Raw genomic sequence first — 26,455 nt, 5'->3', positions numbered from 1 at the left:
TTAATGCATCCTTCATGTGGCTGAATGAATTGTGGACTTCAGAGGGCAAGTCTAAAAATGTATCCCGCCCCTCACTAAGAAACCTTCCCCACATCCCGCTCTCCAATCTCTCTCAGGGACCAGGTGGGAAGACATGGCTACCTCATAAGCTCTGAACCACTGCCCAATATCATCATTTTTATAAAACTCTTTCACCACATCTTTGGGAATATATACCCTAGCTTCCACAGGCACTGACGGGGTGCTCTCACCAGAGGGAGTAATCTCTAAGCTCTTGGCCTTCAATTCCAACGCCCTCAAAACCTTTTCATGTTCAAACTGCAATTTCTTTTCCTCTATGGCTAACTTTCTAGTTTGCATTTCAAATAACAACTGCCCATTTAACTTGAGCTTGGTCAGCTCCATTTCATGTATCCTGCTCTCTTTCCTGTCCTCCAGCTCTTCTAGAGACAGACCTCTGGCAGAAATACTGCTACCTGCTGGGGTGACTACTTTCTTCCCCCTGGACCCAATAGCCCTTGCAGCTGCTCATCTGCATTCTCAGCCCCTTCCTCAGGGGTATTCCTTGCTTCAAACCAGGCCCTCAGCGCCCTCTGCAGGTCCTCCTTCCTGGAGATACCGGTGGTAGAAACTTTGAATCTTCTGCAGAAATGCTTGAGCTGGTTAACTGTGTAGCATTCTAGCCTCTCCCCTTCCCAATCAAGATCAACAGATGCTGCTTTCTGCATGGTAGTTGAATTTGGCATCAAAAATAGAAAATCCCAAAAAGAAATCTACCAACAAGTATGTGGTCGTGTTTTGGTCTGCAATTACTAAGTAGTGTTTACCAATCACTGTACATGAGTCACAAATGCAAGTCCAGAATCCCACCGCTGACCACTAATGTTAGATTTGGGGGTCTCTAGTTGGCAAAGGTAGGTACTTGTGACAATAGGGACCCTTGCCTCTAGTCAGGGTAAGGGGGTACACTCCTAAAATAACCACTGCTCACCCCCTTGGTAGCTTGGCACGAGCAGACAGGCTTATCTCAGAGGCAGTGCGTAAAGCATTTGTTACCACATACAGTAACCCAGTAACAACATTACAAATGGACACCACACAAGGTTTTAAAATAAGTATTCTTTATATAGACTTAAAACAAGACCACAAACAACAAAAATCCACAACTCTATACTTAAGATGGTAGTTTCAGCTTAGTTCTGTTTAGTTTGTAAGATGTGACACTTTGCGTCAATGTACCTTACGATGCATTGCGCTTCCACAACAGAAATGTTGCAGCGATGGAAATGCAGCTAAAGTTTTGGTGCAAAGAAATAAAGATGGCGTTCTCTCCTTGATGCAACATGCCCTGCCACAAGCTTCCCAGTGATGTGGCGGCGTCAGTGGCCACGTCGATCCTCTCTCCTGGCGATGCGAGTTGCTTCCCCAACAATGCGAGCCGCGACAGGCCCTGCGACACTCTTCCCGGTGATGCGGCGGCGTCTGACGCAACGTCGATCCTCTTTTCCGGCGATGAGCCGCGACAGGCCCTGTGACACGCTTCTCAGAGATGCGGCGGCGTCTGATGCAACGTCGATCCTTCTCTCCTGCGACACGCTTCCCGGTGATGCAACGTCAATTCTCTTCTCCGGTGATGCGGGGCGCTTCGTGTGGTGCAGCGGCAGTTCGGCGACACGCTTCTTCATCGTGAGTCGCGCTTCCAGCTCCCTGCGACACACAAATCTCCCACAAAGTAGGCACTTCAGGAAGACTTTTGGGGAGCTGGGGGGTGAAGTCTGTTGTCTCTGAGACTTCAGCAGGAGGCAAGCTCTGTTTCAAGCCCTTGGAGATCCTTCACAAGTTGAAAATAAAGCACACAAAATTCTTTCTCCTTTCTTTGGTAGTCAGGCAACAACTGCAGGCCAATCCCCAAGCAGCACTTCAGCTTAGGGAAAGTCTCTCCTCAGTTTCTTCAGGTTCCTCTCCTCAGCAAAGGTTTCTTCTTGTAGTCCAAAAGTGATCTAATTTTATGGGCTCAGGGTTCCAATGTTTATACCCCAAAATCCTTTGTTCTCTGAGGGGAGAGGGGCCTTTGCCCAGTCCAAACCAGTTCTGAAGCACTCTGTTTACAAGACTCCTTCTTTCCTTTTACAGTGCAGGGCAGAAACATCAGACGACCCACAGGAGGTGGAGCCAGCATTGTGAAGGGAAAAGCACATTCCTGGAGTACTTTGTTGAGAGCATTCCTTCTCTTCTTTCACAGTGCAGTGCAGAGACATCAGCCGCACCCCAGGAGGTGGAGTCAGCATTGTGGAAGGAAGGCACAGCCCTATTCAAAGTTCAAGTGCAACTCCTCCTAACCATCTAGAGGCAGATTTCTCTATTCACCACTGGGCTGACTCATCCTGTCTCGTGGAATCCCCCAGCCCTGTTACTCAAAAAGACCAGACAAAGGAATACACAACCTAGCAGAGGCAGGCTTGCAAGGTTAGGCAAGAAAATATCTTCTTTCTAAAAGTGGTGTTTTCAAACACAGAGTGCTAAAACCAACTTCACTAAAAGCTGTATTTTATAATTCTCAGTTCAGGCATACTAAACTCGAATTTCCACCATATTCTCTGAGTCAGTTAGGATTATAAAATGTAATAACCTACAGCCCATTCTGGCCTATGGAGAACAGGTAGCCTTGCAATAGTGAAAAACGAAAATGGCTGTAATTCACTATTAGGACATGCCACACACACCAGGGCATGTCCTACCTTATACCTACAATGCACCATGCCCTTGGGCCTACCATAGGGGTACCCGTCCGATATGAAGAAAAGGGAAGGTTTAGGGGGTGCACTTGCCAAGTCAGCATAACAGTACCAGCCTGCATTCAGACTCTGCAATGGCAGACCTTAGACATTTTACAAGGCTACTTCTGTGGGTGGCACAACCAGTGCTGCAAGCCCACCAGCAGCATTTGGATTTACAAGCCACGGGCACACTCAGTGCACTGTACTAGGGTCTGACAAGTAAACCAAACAAGCCAATGATTGAATCACTAATCCATACATCAATTTACAGTAGGGAGCACTTGCACTATGGCACTGGACAGCAGTGGCACAGTGCCCAAAGCATCTAACACCAGCAAAACCACATGAGGCAACAGTAAAAATGGAAGGGAGACCCACGCCAATGGTGCCAGGTCTAACAACAACGGAATAGGTTTTATTTAATTTTACCTATTCTGTCGTCTGTCGACTCCGCCCCCCTCCCACCCCACCTAACCATGCTTACCTGTGCCGGCCACCACTGTTTACAGCACTCAAAGAATCGCTTGCCTTTTTGGCAACTCATAGCAGCATTGATTTGTATGATCTCTTGGAACTCCCTACATGGTCCTTGCCCAACTTGCACTGTGGTTATATTGCAGCCCTTACAATTCTGCGCAGCAAGAGCAGTCTATTGACTGAAGCCTTGGAATCATGTCTCCATGATTGTCTCATTGGCACTGGTTACTGGTTGTAGCTGGTAGTTTAATCTAAGATTGTCAGTATGGCCCAGGAAGCCCTTTATGCCCGAGAACACATTTATAGGTTTGCAGAGCAACCTGTGCTCTGAGATCAGAGTCAGTCAGTCCTGAATTTGACAACATGGAATAAAAGCCAACCAGTGATCACTCTATGTGAAAGATCCAAGATCACACAGCCTGAGAAGGATGTTGAAGGCGTATCTGTTTAGGGAATACTTTTCAAGCAGGACCTAGGATGCCCACGGAACAGAGTATTTATTATTCGTTGGCTTTCGCTAAATCTCTGGGTCCAGTTTCTATGCACCCTCAGGAGATCTAAGAGATGGATGGCAGCTTACCTTAGGAAATGTTTGCTAATATAATTTATATAACATTGTATTCGCATATTGCTGTGGTAAGTTTAGATTTTTCTGGAGGGTTGATTTGGAGATTGATGACGAGAGGCAAACTGCATGAAAAGTAGCCATGTTATGTACATGACAGTGCCAGGAAAATCTGTTTTTTAGAAGCCTATTAGATGTCAGAGAGACTATACTGTACATTGTCTGGCCTTTAAGGACTCCAAAACAAGGTCATGCTGCCCAATCTATATCCTGAAAATATTAGTATGACGTCTCCTTTGCTCCAAAAAGGCCATCTGAATTTGCCACAAGACTCTATGAACTTCGATAGGGAGGCAAAACCTGTCGACCAGTCTTGTTTAGCTTCAAATGGAACGTATTCTGCATCTTGCTCAATTACAGTTTACAAATACATCTTGCTGCAATTATCGCCTCCAAATTTCTTTATGCAGCATTCCAAAGTTCAAGAATTTTTGGAAGACTTCCAGAAAGTGTTCCCTCCTCGAGAGACATTGCTAGATCCTTCCATCGAAGTCTGTCTACAACGACTTCCATAGAAAGGGGCCTTTTTGGAGCAGTCATGTCAGAGAAGGGAGATTATAAAAGTTAAAGAACAGTTTATGAACGTGGGTCAATTTATGTCGCAGCTATTTAGTGTTTAAAACGTAAATGAAAATGTTCCTGATGAGAACTAGAATTACAAGTAAATAACTTTTCTCATTCATAACTAGAATGAAAGCAGCTTATTTAGCATTACTTCTAGATGGTACAGTCTGCATTGATTTATAGCTAGGTTCTCTTTGCCAACCATATAGAATATGTACATATTTATTATCCTGAACGCTGTTTCCCCATTGTTCTTTGTATTTTAATTACCTTAATTGATAAGTAAGCCAGTATATTTGCTTCAGAGATCTCTGCAGGTTTAGATAAGAGAAGCAGAGAATGCATTGAATGCAAATATTTATGTGCAGCAATTTCCTTATCTTGCAGCAAAGTGGATTCAGATACCGAGGTGGCACCTACAGAAAAAGCAGCAAAGCAGTCCCCGTTAGAGAAGACAGCAGAGCAGCCAGGGGTTCTTAAGACAGCAGAGCCGCCACCTTTAGAAAAGACAGCAGGGCAGCCAGGTTTACAGAAACAAGAGCAGTCAGCAGTGCAGACGGCGCAGCAGCTATGTTTGCTCAAGAAAGCAGAGCAACCATGCTTACCGAAGACAGCAGAGCAGCCATGTGTACTGAAGACTTCAGAGCAGGAATGTTTATTGAGGAGAGGAGAGCAGCCTCGTTTACTGAAGACACCTGTGCAGTCACCTTTACAAAAGACAGCAGCGCAGGCAGTTGCAGTCAAGTTAGTTACAGAGCAACCACCTGCAGAAAAGGCAAAGGCAGAGAATCAAGCTGCAGGGCAGAAATCTCCGGAGTCCGGCAAAGTTTGTGGGTGCGAATCACCCTGCACAAAGTGGTGAGCAGTAACAATGTAGGGTGTTTATAAAGCGCAAATGTAGCTTCAAGGCGCAGCTGAGCAATATACATAGCACAAAGAGGTATACACTATGGGGCAGATCTACAAGAAAGTGCCGCAGCGTGGCACCGCAAGCCCTTTGGCTGTGCCATGCTGCAGCACTTTTAGAGCACAGGAATGCAACATATGTACAAGAATATGACGCATTCCTGTGCTCTACACCGCGCTGGCGAACAAACAGCTGCCAAGCGCCGGGCAGGCACCCTTGCACCATGGTGCAAGGATGCCTGCGCATTGGGGAGATTGTTTTTGTGCAGGAAGGAGCACCTTCCTGCACAAAAACAATCATTAAGGATTTTTTCTCTTTCAAAGCGTGCTATAGAATGCAGCACGCATTGAAAGAGGAAAAATATTTCTTCTCCTTGCGCCTCCCTACTCCACCTCTAGGGTGGCATAGCATTCAGACGCATCTCCAGAATTACCATTTCTCGTAAATCTGGAGATGTGTCTTGTTCCATGGGTGTTGCGTGGGAACGCCCGCAGCAACACCCATGGAACGCCCCATCAACGCAAAGAGCTGCATGTGAAGGGGCCGTATTTACAAGGAGAGGAAAAGTCACTCAGGGTGGCTTTTCCTCTCCTTGTAAATATGGAGGAACCCCCTGCGCCACCAGTACGTCACGAAAAGTGACATACTGGTGGCGCAGGGGGCTTGTAAATCTGCCCCTATGCATTTAATCATCTGTGCAGGCAGACAATGACACATTCATTGGTTATTGTGCTATTGCAGAATAGGTAAAGAAAGCTAGTCATGGAGGGTGGCATAGAGCTATACGCCTTCTTAGTGTTAGTTCTTACTGGAGAGGGTTAGAAAGAGAAGAGGGGTAGTGGGTTGTTTAAGATGTGGTTAATATTCCTCAGGACTATGCCTACAGGTATTGCAGCAATATATATGTTTTTAGTTCTCTCCAGAATTGGACGTGAATGGGCAGTCTTAGGTGCAACTAGTGGTAGAATGAGCACCTCCAGTGATCAAGCATGTCTTATCAGGGACATATTGCCCAGGTCACACATTAAGGATTTACATGCAAGAACTAGTGCAAAAACAGATTCTGCATTATAGGAGCCTCACTAATAGTCTTAAACTTAGAATATCCTACCACTGTACAGTGACCCAGGAACCTCTTTTCCATATCATAGTAAAATAAAATCTTCACTCGAGTCAGACATTTTAAAGTTAGCCACATATGTTCCCCCTCCATAGACTTAAGCAGGACGTCTTTGCTGAGTTTTTCTAATTGAAATAGCCAATTTAAAAAAAGGCTACCTTGAAGTACCTAGCTGAATGTGTGTATTTCTGACTCCACTCTGCTTCTTTTGGGAATTTGTCAACAGATCACTTGTTCTTCCGACATTTATGAGATCATTATTTTCCTCACAATGCCTTCACTTTTTGTGAGGTGCCCCTCTGGTTGGAGGAACAAAACAGCTACTGACCCCCATTTTGTCTGTGTAAAGGTGTATCTCTCCTAAACATGCAGTTAAGTCCTATGGGTTCTGCTGCAAAATGCTCAGAAGAACCCTTAAAGATAGGTAAGGCATTTGCCTTTAGGGGCAGCTGAAAAATCTAGAGGCACAGGGAGTACTGAACAAAGGTGGGAGATCTTAGCCGTAAGTTCAGACTTGATTCAGGATCATTTACAATGAAGCAAAATATTTATTCTTATTTAGTGGTGATATAGGCCCAAATTTACTGAAGGCTTGTTCTGCCGTTAGTGCCAGTACCAGCAGCAGTATGCAATGCAAAACACACAAACACCAGCAACAGTGAACTTACTTTTGCAAAAGCTATTTTATGCCAAAAATTGACCCTTGTGCAGCCACAAAAATCGCTTTGTGACAACCCCTTGTTAAGTTAAGCAAAAGACATTGTGTCTGTGACGGAACCACAAGAATCAATGTTTTTGGCACAAAACGAAATCTACTCAATTAGCAGGATCTGGTTGTGCACCAAATACTACCACCATATGAAACCAGGTGGCACCAAGGGGGTCAGGTGGTATAATCACCTGATATGCCTATTTGTAATTTATCCACTCAGTGTTCACTTCACCGGCGAGACGCTGCTTCCATAGCGCTGCGCCATATTTCATTGTATTCCTTCACAATTTTGAACAGCTTTTGCGTGGAGAGGCTCGCTCTACACACCAGGAAGCGGAGCCAATCTCCCTTGGCTTGGGGATTCCTCCATTTTATTTATTTATTTAAAAATTTATAAAGCGCGGCGTATACCCGTGGGTGTCTTGGCGCTACATCCTCTTCCCGGAGATTAGGACTATTATCCTACAGTATCATGCCCTAGGGACTGATAATTTTTGCAGTCTCTTGCAAGGTCCATTTTTATTCATGATTCTCGGGCACGGTTATACCTAGAGTCCTAATGATGACCTCGTTATCTCCTTGGGGATCGAAACGTCTTCAGAAACAGTCTTCAGAAACCGCTGGCCCTTATCTTTATTGTTGATTAACCGAGAATGGGCCGTGCTATTCTTGTTTTTAGATAGGCACTTTTGATCACTATTGTCATGTGTGCATTAACGATGAGAGAGCATGTTTTTCAATCACGACCACTGCGCCGGTATACAACGCTTTTATTAAGAAACATTTTCTTGATTATTGTTTGGTTGATAGCACTGTTGCATTCGTATGTCTATGGGACATTGTTTTGTGGTACAGTATTTACCCAATGTTCCCTTATTATGCAGAAACAGTGCATGGTGGAGTATCAAGCAGAACAACCATTTATATTGTGACCGTGTCTTTTCCTGAATGTAGGGGCATATTATCAAGGGGGTTTATCTCCGCTTTTTTGGCTTTAAAAGCCAAGAAAGCGGAGATAAAATTATCTCCCTATTACCTAGCTGTCGCTAACACCAGTTAGGCGACAGCTAGTAGGAGATAGCGACCATCTTGGGCCCCACTTTGCATATCAGTGATATTTATCACTAATGACATGCAAAGTGGGCGTGCCAAGATGTTAGCGACAGGAAACAGTCGCTAACATCGCTCTCTCCTATTACCAACTTTTGGAGATATTCGCGCTAAGCACGAATATCTCCAAAAGCTAACACCTGCCCTGAGCAGTTCTTAGCCATGTTATCCAATGGGAGGTGGATAACATGGCTAAGAGCATTAGCTCGATAATGCATGAATATCGCGGACTTTTCAGCGATATTCATGCATTGCGGCCGATTTTTATCGCATTTGCGATAAACCTTGGTAATAGCAAGGTTTTTCTGCGATGAAAATCGCCGCAGCTCAGCGGTAAATTTTTGTCTCTAACCAAGCAATAGCGATAATTATCGCTATTGCTTGGTAATATGCCCCGTAGTTCCAAATTAGGGGGCCTATTAGGATGGCAGACGGACCTGCGTCCCTCTGCCACCCCAGTGGAGGAGGGACCATCCGCAAGGGCAGCGGCGGTCCCTCCGTGCTAATTAGGATGTGACCGCCACCCTGGCAGTCACATCCTGTATTTTTAACATTGCGGCGGGTGCTGCTTGAAGCAGCACACGCCACAATGTTAAAAAAATGCATGTTTAGCTTTGCATGCACGAAGCTGCAGGCACCGCGTGGTGCCTGCCGCTTCGTGCACGCAAAGGCAGGGGGATACCATAGGTACCCCCCATGTGCACCCTCCACCCCCCTTCACCCCTGGGGGCCTGCAACGGGCCCCCGAAGACAACACCGTATACCTTTCCACGGCGGAAATGCCGCCGTGGAAAGGCATATGACCGCAGCTATCCTAATATGGCTGGCGGTGTCCGATAGACACCGCCAGCCATGTTAGTGCTTTTCCGCCGCGGTCGAAAGGCGACCGCGGCAGAAAAGCGGCGGACGGAAAATAGATCCCCCAGCCATCCTAATCTGACGGGAGTCTTTTTCCAGTCCACAGCGGTGGCTTCCGCCAGCCCGGAGGATGCGGATTATCCGCAATCATAATCGGCCCCTAGGTCTGTCATTCTTGCAACGCAGCACCTAATGTAGTGAAGCATAGTATGTTGTACTGTAATTCTTGTGCTCTCTATTAGCTTATTTGGCCATCAGTTAAAATTATTTTTTGAGACAAATTTCTCAGAAAAACAGAGGTGTGATGACCTCACGCTCATCCTTCTCACTTGAGTCGGAAAAAAGTATTAACTCTGGGCGTCAACTGCCACTACAGTGAATCACGAGTGGTGAAAGCTCCTGGAGCCCTAAAGGGACAGGAAACTATTTTCACATCTTTCTAATGTTAAGCTATCAGGCTGCTCTGTTCCCTCAATGGTAGATAGTTTTTTAACACTTTTCACATCTGGTGCTGTCGTTTTTTGAAGTCCGGCAGTCTACATTTCCGGAAAACCTTCTGAAAGGTGTTGTTTATCATGTGTACATATTGCAACCTCAGTGAATTCTATATAGACAAATATACTCAGTGTTCCAGGTTCTATGCATGCAGTGATGAATTATTCGAATGTTCATTGCTTCAATGTCTATACCTACACTGCAGAACCAAGACTACAAGTAAGGAACCCTTTCTCCTCTTTCAGTTGGATGGGGGCAGTTGCTTCCATCATTCACTCGTGTATGTTGGAGCGAGGACAGGATGGGTCATACTCAAAATACCAAGAATGAGGTTATATTGGTACGTAGTGAGGTCCTTTGTGGTGATAATCCCTGGGCCAAAGAACTAATCCAACTAGAGTAGTGAGAACTCAGGGATTCAAAATTGACTGCAGTCTCGCTCAGTGAACACATTCTCTGGAATTTTGCCTTCCTGTGTCTGTCACTTAAAAGATTTGCAAAAAATAAGTTTCCCTAGCCTTACTCTCTTAGGTTGGGTATAACCTCTGGTATTCCAATAAAGGTCGTATCTAGACAGAAAGTCCCTATACATCAGCCTTTCCAAAGGTACTGCAAATAGTACAGAATGTGGTGGCCCACCTTGCCACCAGTACTTGTAGATTTGATCACACAGTTCCCCATTGCAGGCACACCCTTGGTTCTTTTCCAGGGGCTTCTCGCCAATAGTCATGAGTGCTGAATTGTCCCACCAACGTGTGGGATCCCAGAGGACTTTAAAAAAATATATATCTATATCTTCATATATAAATATATATCATATCACTTACAAACCTCTTTTGAAAAATAAAAAATAAAGGGAATGCAGGGCAATACCATCAGATAGGCTGCACAAGTAAAGCAGTACAACGAGTACTGTGCCTTTAAGGGCCTCATCCTTCCTCCCGTATCCCAACATGCCCCAAAGGGGACAGGTCAGTTCAGTTTCCCAGCTCTTGGTAACAGAATCCTGGGGTACTGAGCTCTGCCTTTTTTGGCTTTTTTGCTTCCTATAAAAACTTTAAAACGTTAATTAATCCACTTCCCCGGATATACCTTAGTACTAGAGAGTTTTTTCACCTGTTTTCTGATTGGAATCTTTTATTTTTTCCAGTCAGAATGCCTTCACGTTTTGTGAAGTGCCCTGTCTGTGGTAAGAAAAAGCCCAATCAGATCCCCATACCTCTGTATGCCTTCCAGAGGATCGCCATGAAGAAGACTGAGGATATTATTAAAAAAATGCCTACAAGGATCATGAAGGATAGTCAGAAAATCAAACTACATAGCCTGCAGGAGAGATCAAGAGAAAGCTTTAGGATGTCATAGGGGGCAAGCAGAAGTTCTTCTTGCTCAGCACCTTCCTCTTGCTTAAGGGACTACCCAGAAGGTCGATCTAAGAGCATCAAAGGAAAGACAAAAGACACATTCTTGTTCGATGTCAATGCCCTCAAAGTTGAGAAAACTCTAGCAACATGCTTGTCATCGAGGTATGGTACATCCATGACATCAAAGTCAACGCCAAGAAGGCACAGTAAGTCGACATCTAACCCACCTTTGATGTCACCTTCTTCAACACCAAAAATACCTTCTTCATTGATGTCAAGAGCATCTTCTACTTTTACTTCACAGAGGCTTTCTGAGGATTGGCTCGGTCGCCTTAAAAGGAAACAAGAGTACCACTTTCTTCAGACTCCAAGAACTTCAAAGTGACACCTGTAGTCAGTCTGTTACCTACTCTTACATTCCAAAGGCATGTCTTTCCATGCTTTTCCCCAACAATACCTGCTACTCCCTTACCTTTAATGTCACCACAGCATCTGAAGGCACCAGTTGTCCCTCAGGCTGCAAGACTGCTCCTAAGGAGACACAGCAGAAAAGGAAATCACTTAATAGATTCAGATCTCCAAGAAGAGCCAAGGCACTGTAGATGCTATAATGGAAGGTCCAGTTCCTTTAGGATCTTTAGAAAACGTGGCCACTCGCCTTCAAGTTAATCATACATTTCAGACCGCTGCTCCATCAAGGCCTACTTGAAGACTCAATCACACACTGTATCATAGGGCATCACCTAGACCCCTATTTCCCTTGCTTCCAGGTCTTTTGCGAACTATCAATGCAATTAATCATATCACCAGCTTCTGCAAGATCTGTTTCTACCAGTCTGCCAGAGAAATATATAGTGGCAGATCAGCACCCACTTGTCCTTAGATCTGATCCACCTCCAGACTCTGTCATCGTGTATGCGGCGAAGAAATCTCATGCTGTTGTCGTATTGAGTTTCAGTGAGCCTACATTTGCCGCAAGTAACTCTTATTGTCATAGGATAGAAGTTGGCACGGAAACTGGAATACAAAAGACATGTTTATTAGGACCCTATGGGGTGGTGGTACATTCAAGCAACACCCTTCGGTAATGCAAGAAGTATCACCCCGAACAGAAGGCATGTGGTTCTTTTATACACATCCACTAATGTGGAAAATGGGCGGCACACACATAAGACGGTTTTATGTACATATAAGGACATTTGTTGGACACATCCAGCATGTGGGAGGAGTTTAACAACTTGACAAGTTTGGAAAAATATCTTTCAGTGGTGATCGATTAATAACAGATGTGGTTTGATGGCACATGCGCGGACCTTGCCCACGGCTAAATATAACCTGTTGCTGGGCAGACCATGTGGTCGACTAGCGAAGAGGTAGGACAAAGAGCATGGTGAACACGAGGTACTTCAGTTACTCATAATGGAGGCCGTGAATATAAAATGGCCTCCGAAAACCGGTCAACATAACGCTGAAACACTCGTAGCTTCAGCGAATGCTAACCTTATAGCTGCTAATTTACAACAGATGGTCCTTTTAGCATTTAGCTGAAGCTACCTCCATATCTTGAATAGTCCTGGTATACATCATTGATGTCAATAAGCATTATTTTAGCTATTTCTTGGTTCATCATTTGCTGAGCTTTTATCTCAGTTATATTTTTCTTGGAAGGGATGCATGCAGTATTACAAATGGAACATAGCGTGGGACCGCACTGCAAACATAAGCAAAGGATAAAGAATATAGCAATTATTGCGCACAGAATAGTCAATCTCCAACCCCAAGTAGTGAGCAGTGTCCATATCCAACCCGAAAAAGTCCATATACCGTTCCCAGGATGAATTTCAGCAGCAATTCTATGCAATTTAGAAATTGCTCCATATACTGAGGGTGAATTGTAAGGTACGAACACACAACAGCTACTTTCTATAATGCGGCATGCACCTCCTCGATCAGCTAATATAACATCTAGAACCATTCGCTTTTGGAGCGCTACAATCCGAGTAATTTGAAGCTCCTCAGTAATATTCCCTAATGCCATAGCAGTTTGATTAGCAACAGCTTCCACAATACGTGTTGATCGTCTTACTCTCCTACTATTCAAAGCAGCGCTTGCAAAAGGAAAAATGCCAAAATTAATATCAACATACTGTTGTAGTGATGTGTCTGTTTGGTACACATTATCTAGGATTATAGTTCTCTTAACTCTATTTACAATCAATTCATGGAATAATACAATGTTTTTATGATACAATTCGGGTGCTATAAACACAGGGGGCAGTAAAAACGGCACATACCATATTCCTGACCATCCCATTGGAAGCCGGTGATAGCCTCTATTTCCACAGATAAAGAATGTATTATGCAACGTCACAAATGTAATATTGTTCTTTCCGTCAAATGCCAGAACGGTAGTACATTGACTTTCCCCAACTGGAATTGTTCCCTCATTTTTAATACATAGTTCTGCTTTAGCATTAGAAACGGAGACTACAAATAAATCAGTCACATTTGTTGTTCTTGTCTTGGTAAAGATATGTGGCGAGGAGGCATTGTCAGGTCGGTATTCTTCCCACTCCAATCTAATCCCTTCCGCTTGTGGGTATCCATCTTCATCTTAATGACAAACCTGGTTGAGGCGAAAAAGAAGCCCACCTTTTGACGGCCATCTTAAGGTGAACAAAAGTGCATACCAAGCATAGCAGGAACCATTATGAGAAAAAGGGAGAGGAATAAGAGGCGTTCCTCCTTCCTTTTGATCACCTGGTAACATTCCTCACACCCAACAGTTTGTAGTGTTCGTAGTATTGTGCCTATAATGTAGCATCTGAATGAAAGTGTTATTTACATAAGTCTGTCTGTGCGTTTGTTCATGTTATGGAAGAGTAAAATGAAAGTGCTCAGGAGGAGCGGGAGTAGTGACAAACAAATATTCTCATGCTGGGGCCACTCTTTCTGCAAACCAAGCTGTTTTTGCTATGACCATCATGGTAACAGCAAATCCTAAAACACAAATTATCTTCTGGTCCTTCATGTTGACAGCAACATGAACAAATTTGTCTAGCAAGAACTTAGCAAATGAGCGCTGAGCCCAAGGGGCAGCCGTTGATTTCTTCACTGAATGTCAAGACGGGTGTTACTACACTAGGCAAGGCTTATCCCCCCCCCTTGCCATTTCGGCATTCCGTTTCACTAACCCCGGGCGGTAGCTCAACTAGTCTTCTTCACAGAAGATTCTTTTCTTGGTCTCAGATGGTATCTCAATGTTCCAGGAGTAGTGTGGTCCGGGAAGTCTTCCTCAGATTCGTCGGGCATGATGGCTGGACTTTTCTCCGTATCCAAGATGTCTCGGTAATCGGTCAACGCAGCAGGTTTCACCAAGTCGGGGGAAACACTGCGGCAGTGGGTGGTATGTATCCACCTTTTCCGGTTGGTCACTCGCACTGCTGTTCTTGTTGCCAGCAGGACCTGTTCCGGTCCACGCCACCTAGGCTCTAGACTGCTCGACCTTTCAAATGACCGGATCATCACGTGGTGGCCAGGTCAAAGATCATGAGCCTCACCCTTAGATCTGTCTGGAAGGGCTTCTCGAACCTGCTGATGAATACAAAGCAAATTATCTGTTAAGCGTGCCAGATAGTCATTCATCAATATATACGGTACATCGTGTATGGAGCGTGGCTTAGGAACTCCCAAAACATTCATAGGCCTCCCGAACACCACCTCATAAGGCGTAAGACCAGATCGCGAATGGGGTATCGATCTTATAGACAATAACGCCAGAGACAGTGCATCTGGCCATTTCAAGGACGTGGAGGGCACAATTTTCGCTAGCTTAAGCTTCAGAGTAGCATTGGATCGTTCCACCAATCCTGCTGACTGCTGGTGAAATACAGCATGACATTTTTGTTTTATTCCTAATCCTTTCAGGACATACTCCACAATTTTCCCCACAAAAGGAGGTCCATTGTCGCTCCACAAAAATTTACAAACCCCATACCTCGGGAAGTACTCCTTCAGTAACACCTTGGCTGTAGTCAATGCTGTATTATCTTTCGTAGGGTAGGCTTCTATCCATTTACTGAAAGCACATACCACTACTGGGACATACTTCAAATTGTTACAGCGCTCAAGTTAAATGTAATCCATTTGTAGTACTTCAAATGGGGCGGGCGGTGGAGCGAACCCTCCCGCAGGGGTGGGTGTCCCTTTTCCAGGATTATGCTGCAAGCATATCAAGCAGGACTGTACTATTCTATTAGCTGTACTGGCAATCTCAGGATGCTCACAGACTTGTGCAAGCATGTTAGTAATTGATTGTAAATAGGCCGTGGGTAATTTCCATTTCTCCATATCCTTGCTGCGCCAACAACCTTCATCATCCAGTACCCCTTCTTTAGACCACTGCTCGAGTTCTGCTTCAGAAGCAGATTTCTGTATGTCTAACACTTCCTCTCTAGCATCAAGCCATCGCTCAGCTTGAGATTTTACTACGTACATGGGGGTAACATTTTGTCGCCTCGCAGTTTCACGAGCTGTTTGGTCAGCAAGAGCATTACCTTGCCCTATTTTATCAGTCACCTTTTTATGTGTACTGCATTTCACAATTGCTATCTTCTATGGATACGTTAATGCAGTTAAAAGGTGTTGCACCAATTCTCCATGCATTATTTGTATTCCATGTGATGTTAAAAAATCCCCTCTCCCTCTAGAGCAGACCGAAATCGTGCACTTCTCCAAAGGCATAGCGGCTATCTGTATAAATGTTTACACACAATCCAGCGCTAAGCTCGCATGCTCTTGTCAGTGCTAGCTCAGCTGCCTGAGCCGACTTCTGTGGTATGCAAGCTGTTTCTACCACTGTCTCAAGTGTCGTGATCGCATAGGCTGCGGAAGTCGTACCATTTGGCAGCTTCAAACATGACCCATCAACCCACAGTTCCCCATCGACATCTGGAAGGGCCGTATCTTGCAAGTCGATGCGACCCTTTGTTGTTCCTCAGTAAGAAAAATACAATCATGTGATTCTTTCGACTGAGATTCAGATGCAGGATATGGCAGCAGAGTAGCTGGATTTAAAGTCGCGCACCTCTTCAAAGTAATATGAGGCGCCAGTAGCGTTAATTCATATCCTGTTAGACGAGCACTAGTTAAATGTTGTGTTTTTGTTTGGTTTAGCAAAGCATCTACCGCATGGGGTACAAGCACCATCAGTTTGTGTGACAAAACTATTTGCTACAACTGATCGAAAACACCCAGGTAACCCTCGTGCAACAGGATCAAGTACTGCTGAAAAGTATGCGCAAGGAGGCTGTTTATCACTGTGTGTCTGCACTAAAACTGAAAATGCGCACCCATCTTTCTCATGCACATAAAGTGTAAAGACCTTCGTATAATCTGGTGTGCCTAACACTGGTGCAGAAAAAAAGAGCATGTCTTAACTGACGGAAGGCATTCTGACATTCATCTGTCCATGATAGGGGGATCGGGGTGTCTTTCGCTAAAAGTGCTAACAAAGGTTTTACAATATGTGAAAATCCTAATATCCATTGTCTCCAAATGAAGTCAGACCAATGAAAGCACAAACATCCTTTTGAGTGGAAGGCACTGGTGGATCTAATATTGCTTGAATACGATCTGGTGTCAGTACACGCCCCTCCTTAGACAGAAGATGACCTAAGTAGGTCACCTTCGGTCTACAATATTGCAATTTCTTCCGTGACACTTTATGGTGGTGTGTGGCAAGGAAGGAGAGCAAGGATAAAGTACTCTCCTCACATTGTTCAGGCGTATTGGCTGCCAACAATATGTCATCGACATATTGAATGAGAGCCACTCCTGTCTGTAGCTCGAAAGAGTCCAGCTGCCTTTTCAATGCCTGACTATAAATACTTGGGCACTCTATATAACCTTGAGGAACTCTACAAAATCTATACGATCGATTATTCAAGGTGAAACCGAATAAATATCAGCTATCAGGATGAATAGGAATCGAAAAGAAAGCGTTCTTCAGGTCTATAACAGAAAACGTAGTTGCTGTGGGTGGAACCAAAGTAAGCAGTGTAGTTATAACAGAAACCACAGGATATTGGGGCACCACAATTTTTTTTACCTCCCGTAAATCAATGATAAAACAATAAATCCTAGTATCAGTGTCTTTCTTTAATATAAGAAGAATGGGGCTATTGCAGACATTGTAGGGTACATCTTCCACAACTCCAACCTCAATCAAATCTCTAATAATGTGTGTCAATGCTTCTTCTCCTTCTCGTGAAATCTTATATTGTGGCACCCTGGGCAACAAAGCTCCCTCTTTGACACTAATGTGCACCGGGGGAATAACCATCTGCCCTACATCCGTATCAGAAGTGGCCCACAAAACACTTGGGAGTGAAGCTAATGCAGCATCTTCCTTACCAAGACACGATCTCTCAGTCATAGAATGAATCTCATTCAAAATAACGTGCACCCCTTCAGGAGCGCAGCGTATCGTAGCCCTAAAGTGTTTTAACATATCAAGACCCACAATATTGTCTGGTGTATTTAGAAACAACAAGAACGGACAGGGAGCTGTAAACTTATCAATGTGGAATGGAAGTGGTTGTGACAATAGGCTAAGGGAAGGTGTTCCATCTAACCCTATCGATGTAATCATTGTGCCAGACAGGGGAGCCCTCGGAACCAATTGTTTAGACAAGGCGCGACGAGTAGCTCCTGTATCAACCAGAAACCGATCAGTAGAACCCAAAACATGCTCTGTAATATATGGACTTTTCTGATCTACTGGAACTTCAACCGATTCCATACCCCATCCTAGGCAATCCTATGTCTAAGCAGCATCTTGAAATTCAGGAGGCACACAATCAGATATTTGATACTGGTTCCTCCTATCAAAGGTATTATACCCATCTTGTCTACGCCCACTGGATTCAAACCTAGTACGACCATTCGTACTCCCTCTAGTACCTGAATATCCCATTCTGTCCTTGATTGGCCTCGGCCACGTTGGTTTTGCTGGGCACGCAACACAGGACAATGTGAGATCCAATGCCCAAACTGTTTGCAGTACACACACTGATCTGCAGATAAACCAGGACGAGAATAAGGCGGGCCATAAGACCCATGTCTGCCCCTATCATTTCCTCTAGTAGGTGGGGCATAAACCTGAGCCATCATAACCTTTGTCTTTAGATCTTTGGTCTTTTTATCTTCATTTTCTTTGGCCTCTAGCTCCTGCCGCTCATAATACTGAACCATAGTTAAAAGGGAAGCGGGAGACGCGGTGGTCCACGAACTTTCACTAGCTTTCAAGCGCTTAGCAATTTCCGGTAAAAGGTTTGCTACATATTTATCAACAAACAGATGTCTACCCATATCATCTGTTAATGACTGTCCACTAAAATCATGAAAAGCTTCCTCGAAGTGCGTAAAGAAATCCGACACGGATTCATCTGCCTTCTGTTTACACGAAGCTAACATAGTCCAATCAATCTTTTTAGGCGGAATGAGTAATTTCTATTTAGTCAAAATAGCTGCTGGAAGATCTAGAATTACTTTGCACGGTTTACGTGCAGGCTCCCTATCTCTATCCACTTGTTCCAGATCATTCCAATCTCCCCCCAAATTTACTCGATCATCAGTTTTACGAATAGTCTGCCACATATCAGGAGGTAATATTAACCCGAAAAATAAATCGATGTCAGTTAATGTCATGACACAGGAACTAATAGCGCCCTCTACTTCTTCATAAAAGGCTGCTGGGTTTTTCCGCGGATCAGGTAAAGCTTTCTTAAGGGCCATAACATCCGCTCTATTCCATGGAGTGTAAACCCAATTATAAATAAAATAACTCTTTGCATCAGCAGACAGTTTATTATCATCCGTCCCATTGCCTTTAGGAGGAATATACAAAGGTGCTGCTTCCCGCATTGGTTTTGCGTGTATTACGTGAATCTTATCTGATCCGAAGATAGAAGCTTCCACTTCCTTGGTTGACGACTGAAGCACAGCTGGATCCGCCACCTTCTTCTCCTCCCATAGTTGCATTGCTGAGTCCCGTACCTTAATCAGACGACGGACAAAATCGGGTGTCTCTGAGAGAACAAAAACAGCATTACGCAATTTCTAATAATCATCTGCTACATCTTTAGATTCCAACACAAGCGAATATTCCCTAAATCGTTCAATAACCTCTTCAGCCAAATGCTCCATAAAATACAACTGCTCCTTTTCTGACCACCCTTTCATACCCGCTAAAACATCAGGGGCAGAAGCAGTATTAAGGCTAATTTTGCGGGCGATGGATCGTAACTCAGAAGCACGGAAGGCATAAAGCATGGAACGAGTGTCCTGCGCCTTGTCCCGATCTTCAGAGGATTCTCCGGCGTCCGCGTCCGGGGCCGAAGGCATCGCATACGGTGGTGGAGAACAATCTAATAATGAAAAATCATCGGATATATTATTAAGGACAGGGTAAAGAGGGCGTCGAACAGGAAATTGACCTTTAATCTGCAAATTATGCTCCCTTTTCTCCCTCTCTTGTTGCTCCCTTATTTCTTTCTCCTGTAGCTGTAAAGCTTTGAAATTGGCAGACTTCCGTTGCTCTTTATCAGCTAAGACCTGCTCATGCTTCATTCGCTCACGCACAGCTTTCTCCCACATACGCACACAATCAAACATATCTTGTCTAGACCGACGCTCAAACAAACACTGCTCCACGTACTGAACCTTTCGTAAATCAACTGACCCATGCATTGGCCAGCATAACTCAGGATCCTTTCTAGTGTATCGATAACATAACGTACTATACATTATGGGACGAAGTCCAAATTTTACATACATTTCCCTATTAGGTGTCCCCTCAGGGGGAGCCGGCTGTGATTCATTTAATCGTAAACTGGTACCACTACAAACGCAACACATCTTCCGAAGTGTGCTAAGGACAGGCATGTCTGAAATATTGCAAAATATGCAATGATATACAAAAGTAGCACTTAAAGTATTTTACATACGTTGTACCGTTCAAATAAATATGGGATCAGAGAAATATCTCCACATTACCTGCCTATGTGAGTTGCACTTCACATATGATACAAAACATAGATCCAAATGTTAGCCAACGCATACAGATTCAAAAAGCAACAGTAAGTGTCAATAGACTACCTTACCAATCAAAAGCTTACCGATCATTTCAACCGTCCAGATTCCAACTGCCAAGTTCCCGAATTGACTAAACGGTCACTGCACAGCAACCCAACGATCGAAATCTCAGTCGAGGACCGGTGCCACCTGGAAGGCCAGATCGGAAAGAAGGGGAAAACGCCGCAGATGCCAAGACTCGGGTCTCTTCTGGCAGCGATCCCATCTGGAGCGAGTTTCCGATCCTTCATCTCAGCCAGTCCTTCGGGCATCCGAGTCGCCGATGAGTACCTGTTCGGGCGCCAATTTGTCGTATTGAGTTTCAGTGAGCCTACATATGTCGCAAGTAACTCTTATTGTCATAGGATAGAAGTTGGCACGGAAACTGGAATACAAAAGACATGTTTATTAGGACCCCAAGGGGTGGTGATACATTCAAACAACACCTTCGGTAATGCAAGAAGTATCACCCTGAACAGAAGGCACGTGGTTCTTTTATACACATCCACTAATGTGGAAAATGGGCGGCACACACAAGACGGTTTTATGTACATATAAGGACTTTTGTTGGACACATCCAGCATGTGGGAGGAGTTTAACAACTTGACCAGTTTGGAAAAACATCTTTCAGTGGTGATCGATTAATTACAGATGTGGTTTGATGGCGAATGCGCGGACCTTGACCACAGGCTAAATATAACCTGTTGCTGGGCAGACCATGTGGTCAACCAGCGAAGAGGTAGGACAAAGAGCATGGTGACCACGAGGTGCTTCAGTTACTCATAATGGAGGCCGTGAATATAAAATGGCCTCCGAAAACCGGTCAACATAACGCTGAAACACTCGTAGCTTCAGCGAATGCTAACCTTATAGCTATTAATTTACAACACTGTTACACCTTCCTCCACTGTTCCTCAAAATAAGAAGAGCAAATGGAAAGATTCAGTAGAAAGAAAATGTGTGGCACAATTGCTACGAACATTAAAACTGAGTATCACGGCCTTGCAGTGCCACTTCGCTAGATCCTTCTGGGGCTCTTTACTGATGTCAACAGTAAAGCTACAGAGAGAATAGAGACAGGGTTTTCAACAACTCCTTCAGGACGTCAGCTGGTGTCCAACCAAGTTCTAAGCACTGCAGCTGATTCCTCAGACTTATCTGCACATGGGTACTGCCTCAGAATTAGCTTTAGACGCAATGCTTGGGTGAGGCTTATGGTGTTAAAACCAGAAGCTTAACAGACAATTCTTAATCTTCCCTTTTGAGTCAATTCTCTTTTTGGCTTCCTTGCAGATGATGAGATGGCTCAAATGAAGACAAAATGACACTTTAATAGCACTAGGTCTCGAGAAGAGGAAATAATTCAAGAGAAGTTATTAGGCTTACAATAGGAGGTATTTCTAATAGTGAGTTTGAGTCCCTCAGATCGGGATCCCCAAAGGATCCTTGTGCGGCTAGGTTGTTGGCCGAGCTGTGTTTAATCCGGAAGTTAACCTTCTGGTTAATCAGTTGCTCCGCGAGGCCTGCGTTCCGCTCTTCTGGAAGCAGGCTCTTATACTGCCCCTCCTTAAGAAGCCAACCTTGGATCCGTCGGTTCCCGTCAACTATCAGCCTATATCACTCCTGCCTAGCCTGGCGAAGGTCTGCGAAAAGGCAGTTACCTCTCAGCTTACCAAGTTTGTTGAGAAGGCGGGTTTGTTGCAGCCGGCACAATCAGGGTTCCGTGCTTCCTATAGCACGGAGTCAGCCTTGCTGGAGGTGGCTGAAGCTATACGGGACTGTTTGGATGCCGGCGGGAGAGCAGCCTTGGTGATGCTGGATCTCTCGGTGGCATTCGATACGGTGCCCCACTCTCTCCTGCTTGGCCGGCTCACTGCTATTGGCATTGTAGGCTCAGCCTGGAGCTGGCTTAGATCCTTTTTGGAAGACAGGTCAAAGCAAGTTTGGCTGCCCCCTTGCTCTTCGGCGCCTACTCCCCTTTCCACCGGCGTCCCGCAAGGCTCCTCACTTAGCCCCTTATTGTTCAACATCTACGTGACTCCCCTGGTTTATCTGGGGGCTAAGGTGATGGCCTACGCGGATGACACGCAGTTGTTCTTCTCCTGGAAGCGTGTTGAGGACTCGGTCAGCTCGGCGCAGCACTGTCTGGCAGCTGTGTTTCGCTAGCTGGCTAATGCACAGCTAAAGTGCAACGAAGATAAATCGGAGGTTCTCTTGTTTGGCACGTTCCCGGTGGACTTCAGAGCTAGGCTGTGGCCGCCTGACTTCCCGCCCCCTCTATCCGATAAGGGTCTCGCAAAAAATTTGGGAGTCTGGTTTGAGGAAAATTTAAACTTTGCCACACAAGTGAAGAAGTTAACAGGGACATGTTTTGGCACCCTGAAAATTCTGAGGAAATTCCTCCCCCTCTTGCCAGCCGGAGCTAAAGAGACAGTTGCCCGGGCGCTGATCCTTTCCTGCCTTGATTATGCCAATGCTCTCCTGGTAGGATGCCCGGGCTATCTGACCAGGAAGCTGCAGGTAGTCCAGAATGCAGCAGCAAGACTCCTCCTGGGACTCTCTTCCAGGCAGAGCGTGCAGGCCCATCTTCGCCACCTGCACTGGCTCCTAGTTGAGTCCTGTCTTAAATTTAAAATGCTGTCCATTGTCCAACGGGCTTTGTATGGGTTGGACCCGTCTATCTTCAGAAGCGCTTTGCCGTTTATAGACCTTCTAGGCAATTGCGGTCCTCTGACCAACTCCTAATACAGAACCCTCGGTTCTGTCGCCACAGGCTGGGTGGTTGCTCTTTCACCCAGAAAGCAGGTCATGCCTGGAATGAGCTCCCTTTGGGCCTTCGGAGGGTGTCGGACCCTGTTGTTTTTAAGAAGAAGTTAAAACTCTGCTTTTCTGATGGATTTTTCTCTCTCCTTGTCTCTCCTGTGGATAGTTATGTGGTTGTGTTTTTCCTTGAATAGATATGTGGGAGGCTTTCTTGGGAATTAGCGCCGGGATACTTTGAGTAGCTGTGCGCTTTACGAATACAGTATAACATAACATAACATAACATCAGTGGCAACTGCAAAGGTAGCAACAACAAACGCAGACTTTCTACCAGAGAAGACATTAGAAAGGTAAATTAGGTCAACAGACATTGGCCGCCATATGGAGACCTCCACCACAAGCAATTAAACTGTACTTTCCCTCCTTTCTGTCAGTCACTCCATTGAGGTGGACGTATTTAAAATCCTTTTCAAGAGTGGAAGAATGTAACAAAATATGAATGGGTCTTTAATATTGTACAGAATGAAAATCCTTTCAAGTTTAAGTCTTCCCCCACCTACTGTACCATCAAAGAAATCTTTCCAACATCGTCAAGGATTGCTTGGAGAGGAAGTAAACACCCTACTTCAAGCTAATGCGGTAGAGAATGGGTATTCTTATCAAAATAAGGAGCAGGAATGTATTCCCGTAAGTTTCTAGTACAAAAAAAATCACCAAAGTTGAGAATCCACACCTATTCTTGATTTAAAACTAACAGAAAAATGGCTAAAGGAAGAAAGGTTCAGAATGTTTGTCAGGGGAACTGGATGTGCACAATAGAGCTACAAGATGGATATTACCTCATTCATTTATGGGCAAATATAGGAAGTTCCCAAGATTTGTGGTAGGATAACATCACTACCAATTCCGACTGTTCCATCTAAAGTTAGCTCCTCCCACATTTTCACTGTGCATGGAAATAGTAACTGCTTCTCTTTAAGAGTTAAAGTTCTCTGTCTACACGTACCTAGACAATTGGGTAGCAGCATCTCTGGACCTAGTAATGAAACACTTCGAACACGCAATGGATATCTTACAAAGACTGGCCTTAAGAATCAAGTTTCAAAAGTCAACAATTACTCCAGTGCAATGACTCCAGTGGAAGAGAACTAGGATTAAAGGTGGGAAATCTTTCATTTCCTGTTACTTTTCACAGACAATCTAAAATTATCTTCATTGATCATTCATTTCCCCCTTTATTAGCAACAAATTTCAATGTGAGCAGGGACCCCTCTGAAAATGTTAACGGTTCCAAGGGCAAGGGAAAAAAGTAATAAATGTGGATAAATACCCCTTGGCAACCCAAAAATAGAACAAAATAAATGATAATAAACAAACCTGAAGAACTTGAGAAAACGATAAATATATACTTTAATTAAGTTGATACATACATATATTATTAAGTTAATGGGGTTTGAACCTCCTAACAATTGCAAGTAATCATACAAATGACAATAAAAACATCATGTTCACAAAGAAAATAAAGCATACAAAGACAAATAACAAGACACAAATAAACAAAGTAAGTGAAAAAAACACTATATACAAGTTAAAAATGTGCAAATGTGGTGCACAATGGAAAAACATGGAGTCACTGAATAATCTATTAGTTCCCTTTGTATTATTATTGCAACTGGTAGCACTTGATACAGAAAGTCAAATAATCTGTAGATGTGGCAATAAGTGGATCATGTTCTGGACAATTGGTTATCAATAGCAGCATCTGCAGACCTAGTAATGAAACACTTCGAACATGCAGTGGATATCTTACAAAGACTGGCATCAAGTTTCAAAAGTCAACAATTACACCAGTGGAAGAGAACTAGGATTACAGATAGGATACCTAAAATTCTCTTCATTGATCATTCATTTCCCCCATGCGTTAGCAACAATTGTCTAATTAGTAATGTGGGACGTCGGCTTTTTTCGGAAGAAATGGAAACATTGATTTCTTTTTTTGTCTTGACTTTGTCTTAGACTTGTGCCTAATCATCTTAAACCCGGAAAAAAAAATTACGTTTGGTATCTCAGGTTCCCTAATTTAATTGAAGCTTTCAGTTCAGGACGTTATCAGCACCATCAAACCGCAGATGGTATAAGTTTCTAAACTATTTTCATAATGAAAAGGATTATCTCGCCATGCAATTATAGAGGCAAGCCCTGGGGACCTGGACTCCATCACTGCTTCAGTCATCGCATACATTTCTTAAAGGGCCGATATCCATGAGAACCCCAATTCATCTACAGAACCCTATATCAACTACAAAAATATATTTTAACAAAAAGCCTAACAACATCCTAGACTTTGACTTGCATACCCATGCAATCAAAATCACATACTAACAAATGCATCAGGGTGTTGTACAAGAATGTATGAATAAAGTAAAAACACTCCCGCCCTCATTACAGGTGGGCTGTAATATATGATTCAGGCCTGCTTAATCAGGGATTACAAACGGTTTGGTAAAACAGCATTCCTGTTCTCTCCTCACCAAATATCTGGGTAGAAAGCTGGCAAGAAATTTAGAATCTGGTGCTGCAATACTGATTCCTTTAGTAATTACCCATTTCTGGTGGGGCACTCCAAGTCACAATCACAATACAGCAGTATTCCCACATCTTGAAATTTAATGCATGTATTAGTATGTGATAAGACAGATTCAGCGATAGATGTGTCTGTAGGTACAAGGGTGTTTGTATAGATAGCACATTAATTAGCTTACCAGTTCATTCATGGGCCATCAAAGGGCACCATCACCTATTCATGTGTTCATTCATGTGCTAACTCATTTGTGCACTCTCTCACCCACCCATTGGCTATTTCTTACATTCACGTCACATACAACAAATGAGAATTACTGACCCTTATAAAAATGCCAAATCTATTGCCTTTTTTTATTGTTGCTCTTTCTCGTGATGTGCAATTCTTCTGATGACCGTTTTCTTACACTTCTATTTCTTTTCCAGCTCATGAAAAAGAAGATAAATCAGCGAAAACATTGTAACATTATTCCCCTACCAGCCAGTCAACGAGGGTTCCAGAACATGCGTTATATTCCCAAAATGTTGAATGTACAAATATAAAATTGCCTAGTCTGATACCTTTACTCTAGATCACCCTTTGAAAACACCTGTAATAAAGTAAAAATGCATGTGTGTCTTTTATATTTGGATTTTTATTTATAAAAACATATTTATTCTGTTCTATGAAATCAAGGAATGGCAGATTTTATCTTGTATAAGGGTAAATTTTGTTATCCAATTTTGAACCCTTGATTTAGAGTTACATGGTACCAGTTAAATGATTAACATATTTGTACATAAATTGATTACTACAGTATGTGTGAGCTTGAGAGAAATCATCTCTGGCCAAGAGGGTGTGTTAACTAATGTGAGATCTGTGTAACTATGACCTACCCTATGTACAAATGATCCAACTCTCCAGTTTGGTAGTTGACAGAGGCACACCATTGCCATTCCATATGCTGCTTGTCTTTCTCAGGTTACTTTTC

At 43.8% G+C, this 26,455-nt stretch overlaps 1 protein-coding gene across 1 annotated transcript in view; it reads left to right on the top strand.

Moving 5' to 3' along the window:
• EFHC1 (EF-hand domain containing 1) overlaps positions 1-26,108 on the top strand; it is a 258,645-nt gene extending 232,537 nt beyond the window's left edge. Inside the window, exon 10 of the mRNA XM_086926193.1 lies at positions 25,911-26,108. Coding sequence (XP_086782319.1) covers positions 25,911-25,917 — 7 coding nt within the window. The 3' untranslated portion in view covers positions 25,918-26,108. The remainder of the gene's footprint in view (positions 1-25,910) is intronic.
• Positions 26,109-26,455: the final 347 nt, after the last annotated feature.

This window comes from Lissotriton vulgaris, chromosome 6 (assembly GCF_964263255.1).
Source record: "Lissotriton vulgaris chromosome 6, aLisVul1.2, whole genome shotgun sequence".
Lineage (NCBI taxonomy): Eukaryota > Metazoa > Chordata > Amphibia > Caudata > Salamandridae > Lissotriton > Lissotriton vulgaris.
Note: the sequence above shows the minus strand (reverse complement) of the source record. Positions and strands in the feature narration are given on the sequence as shown.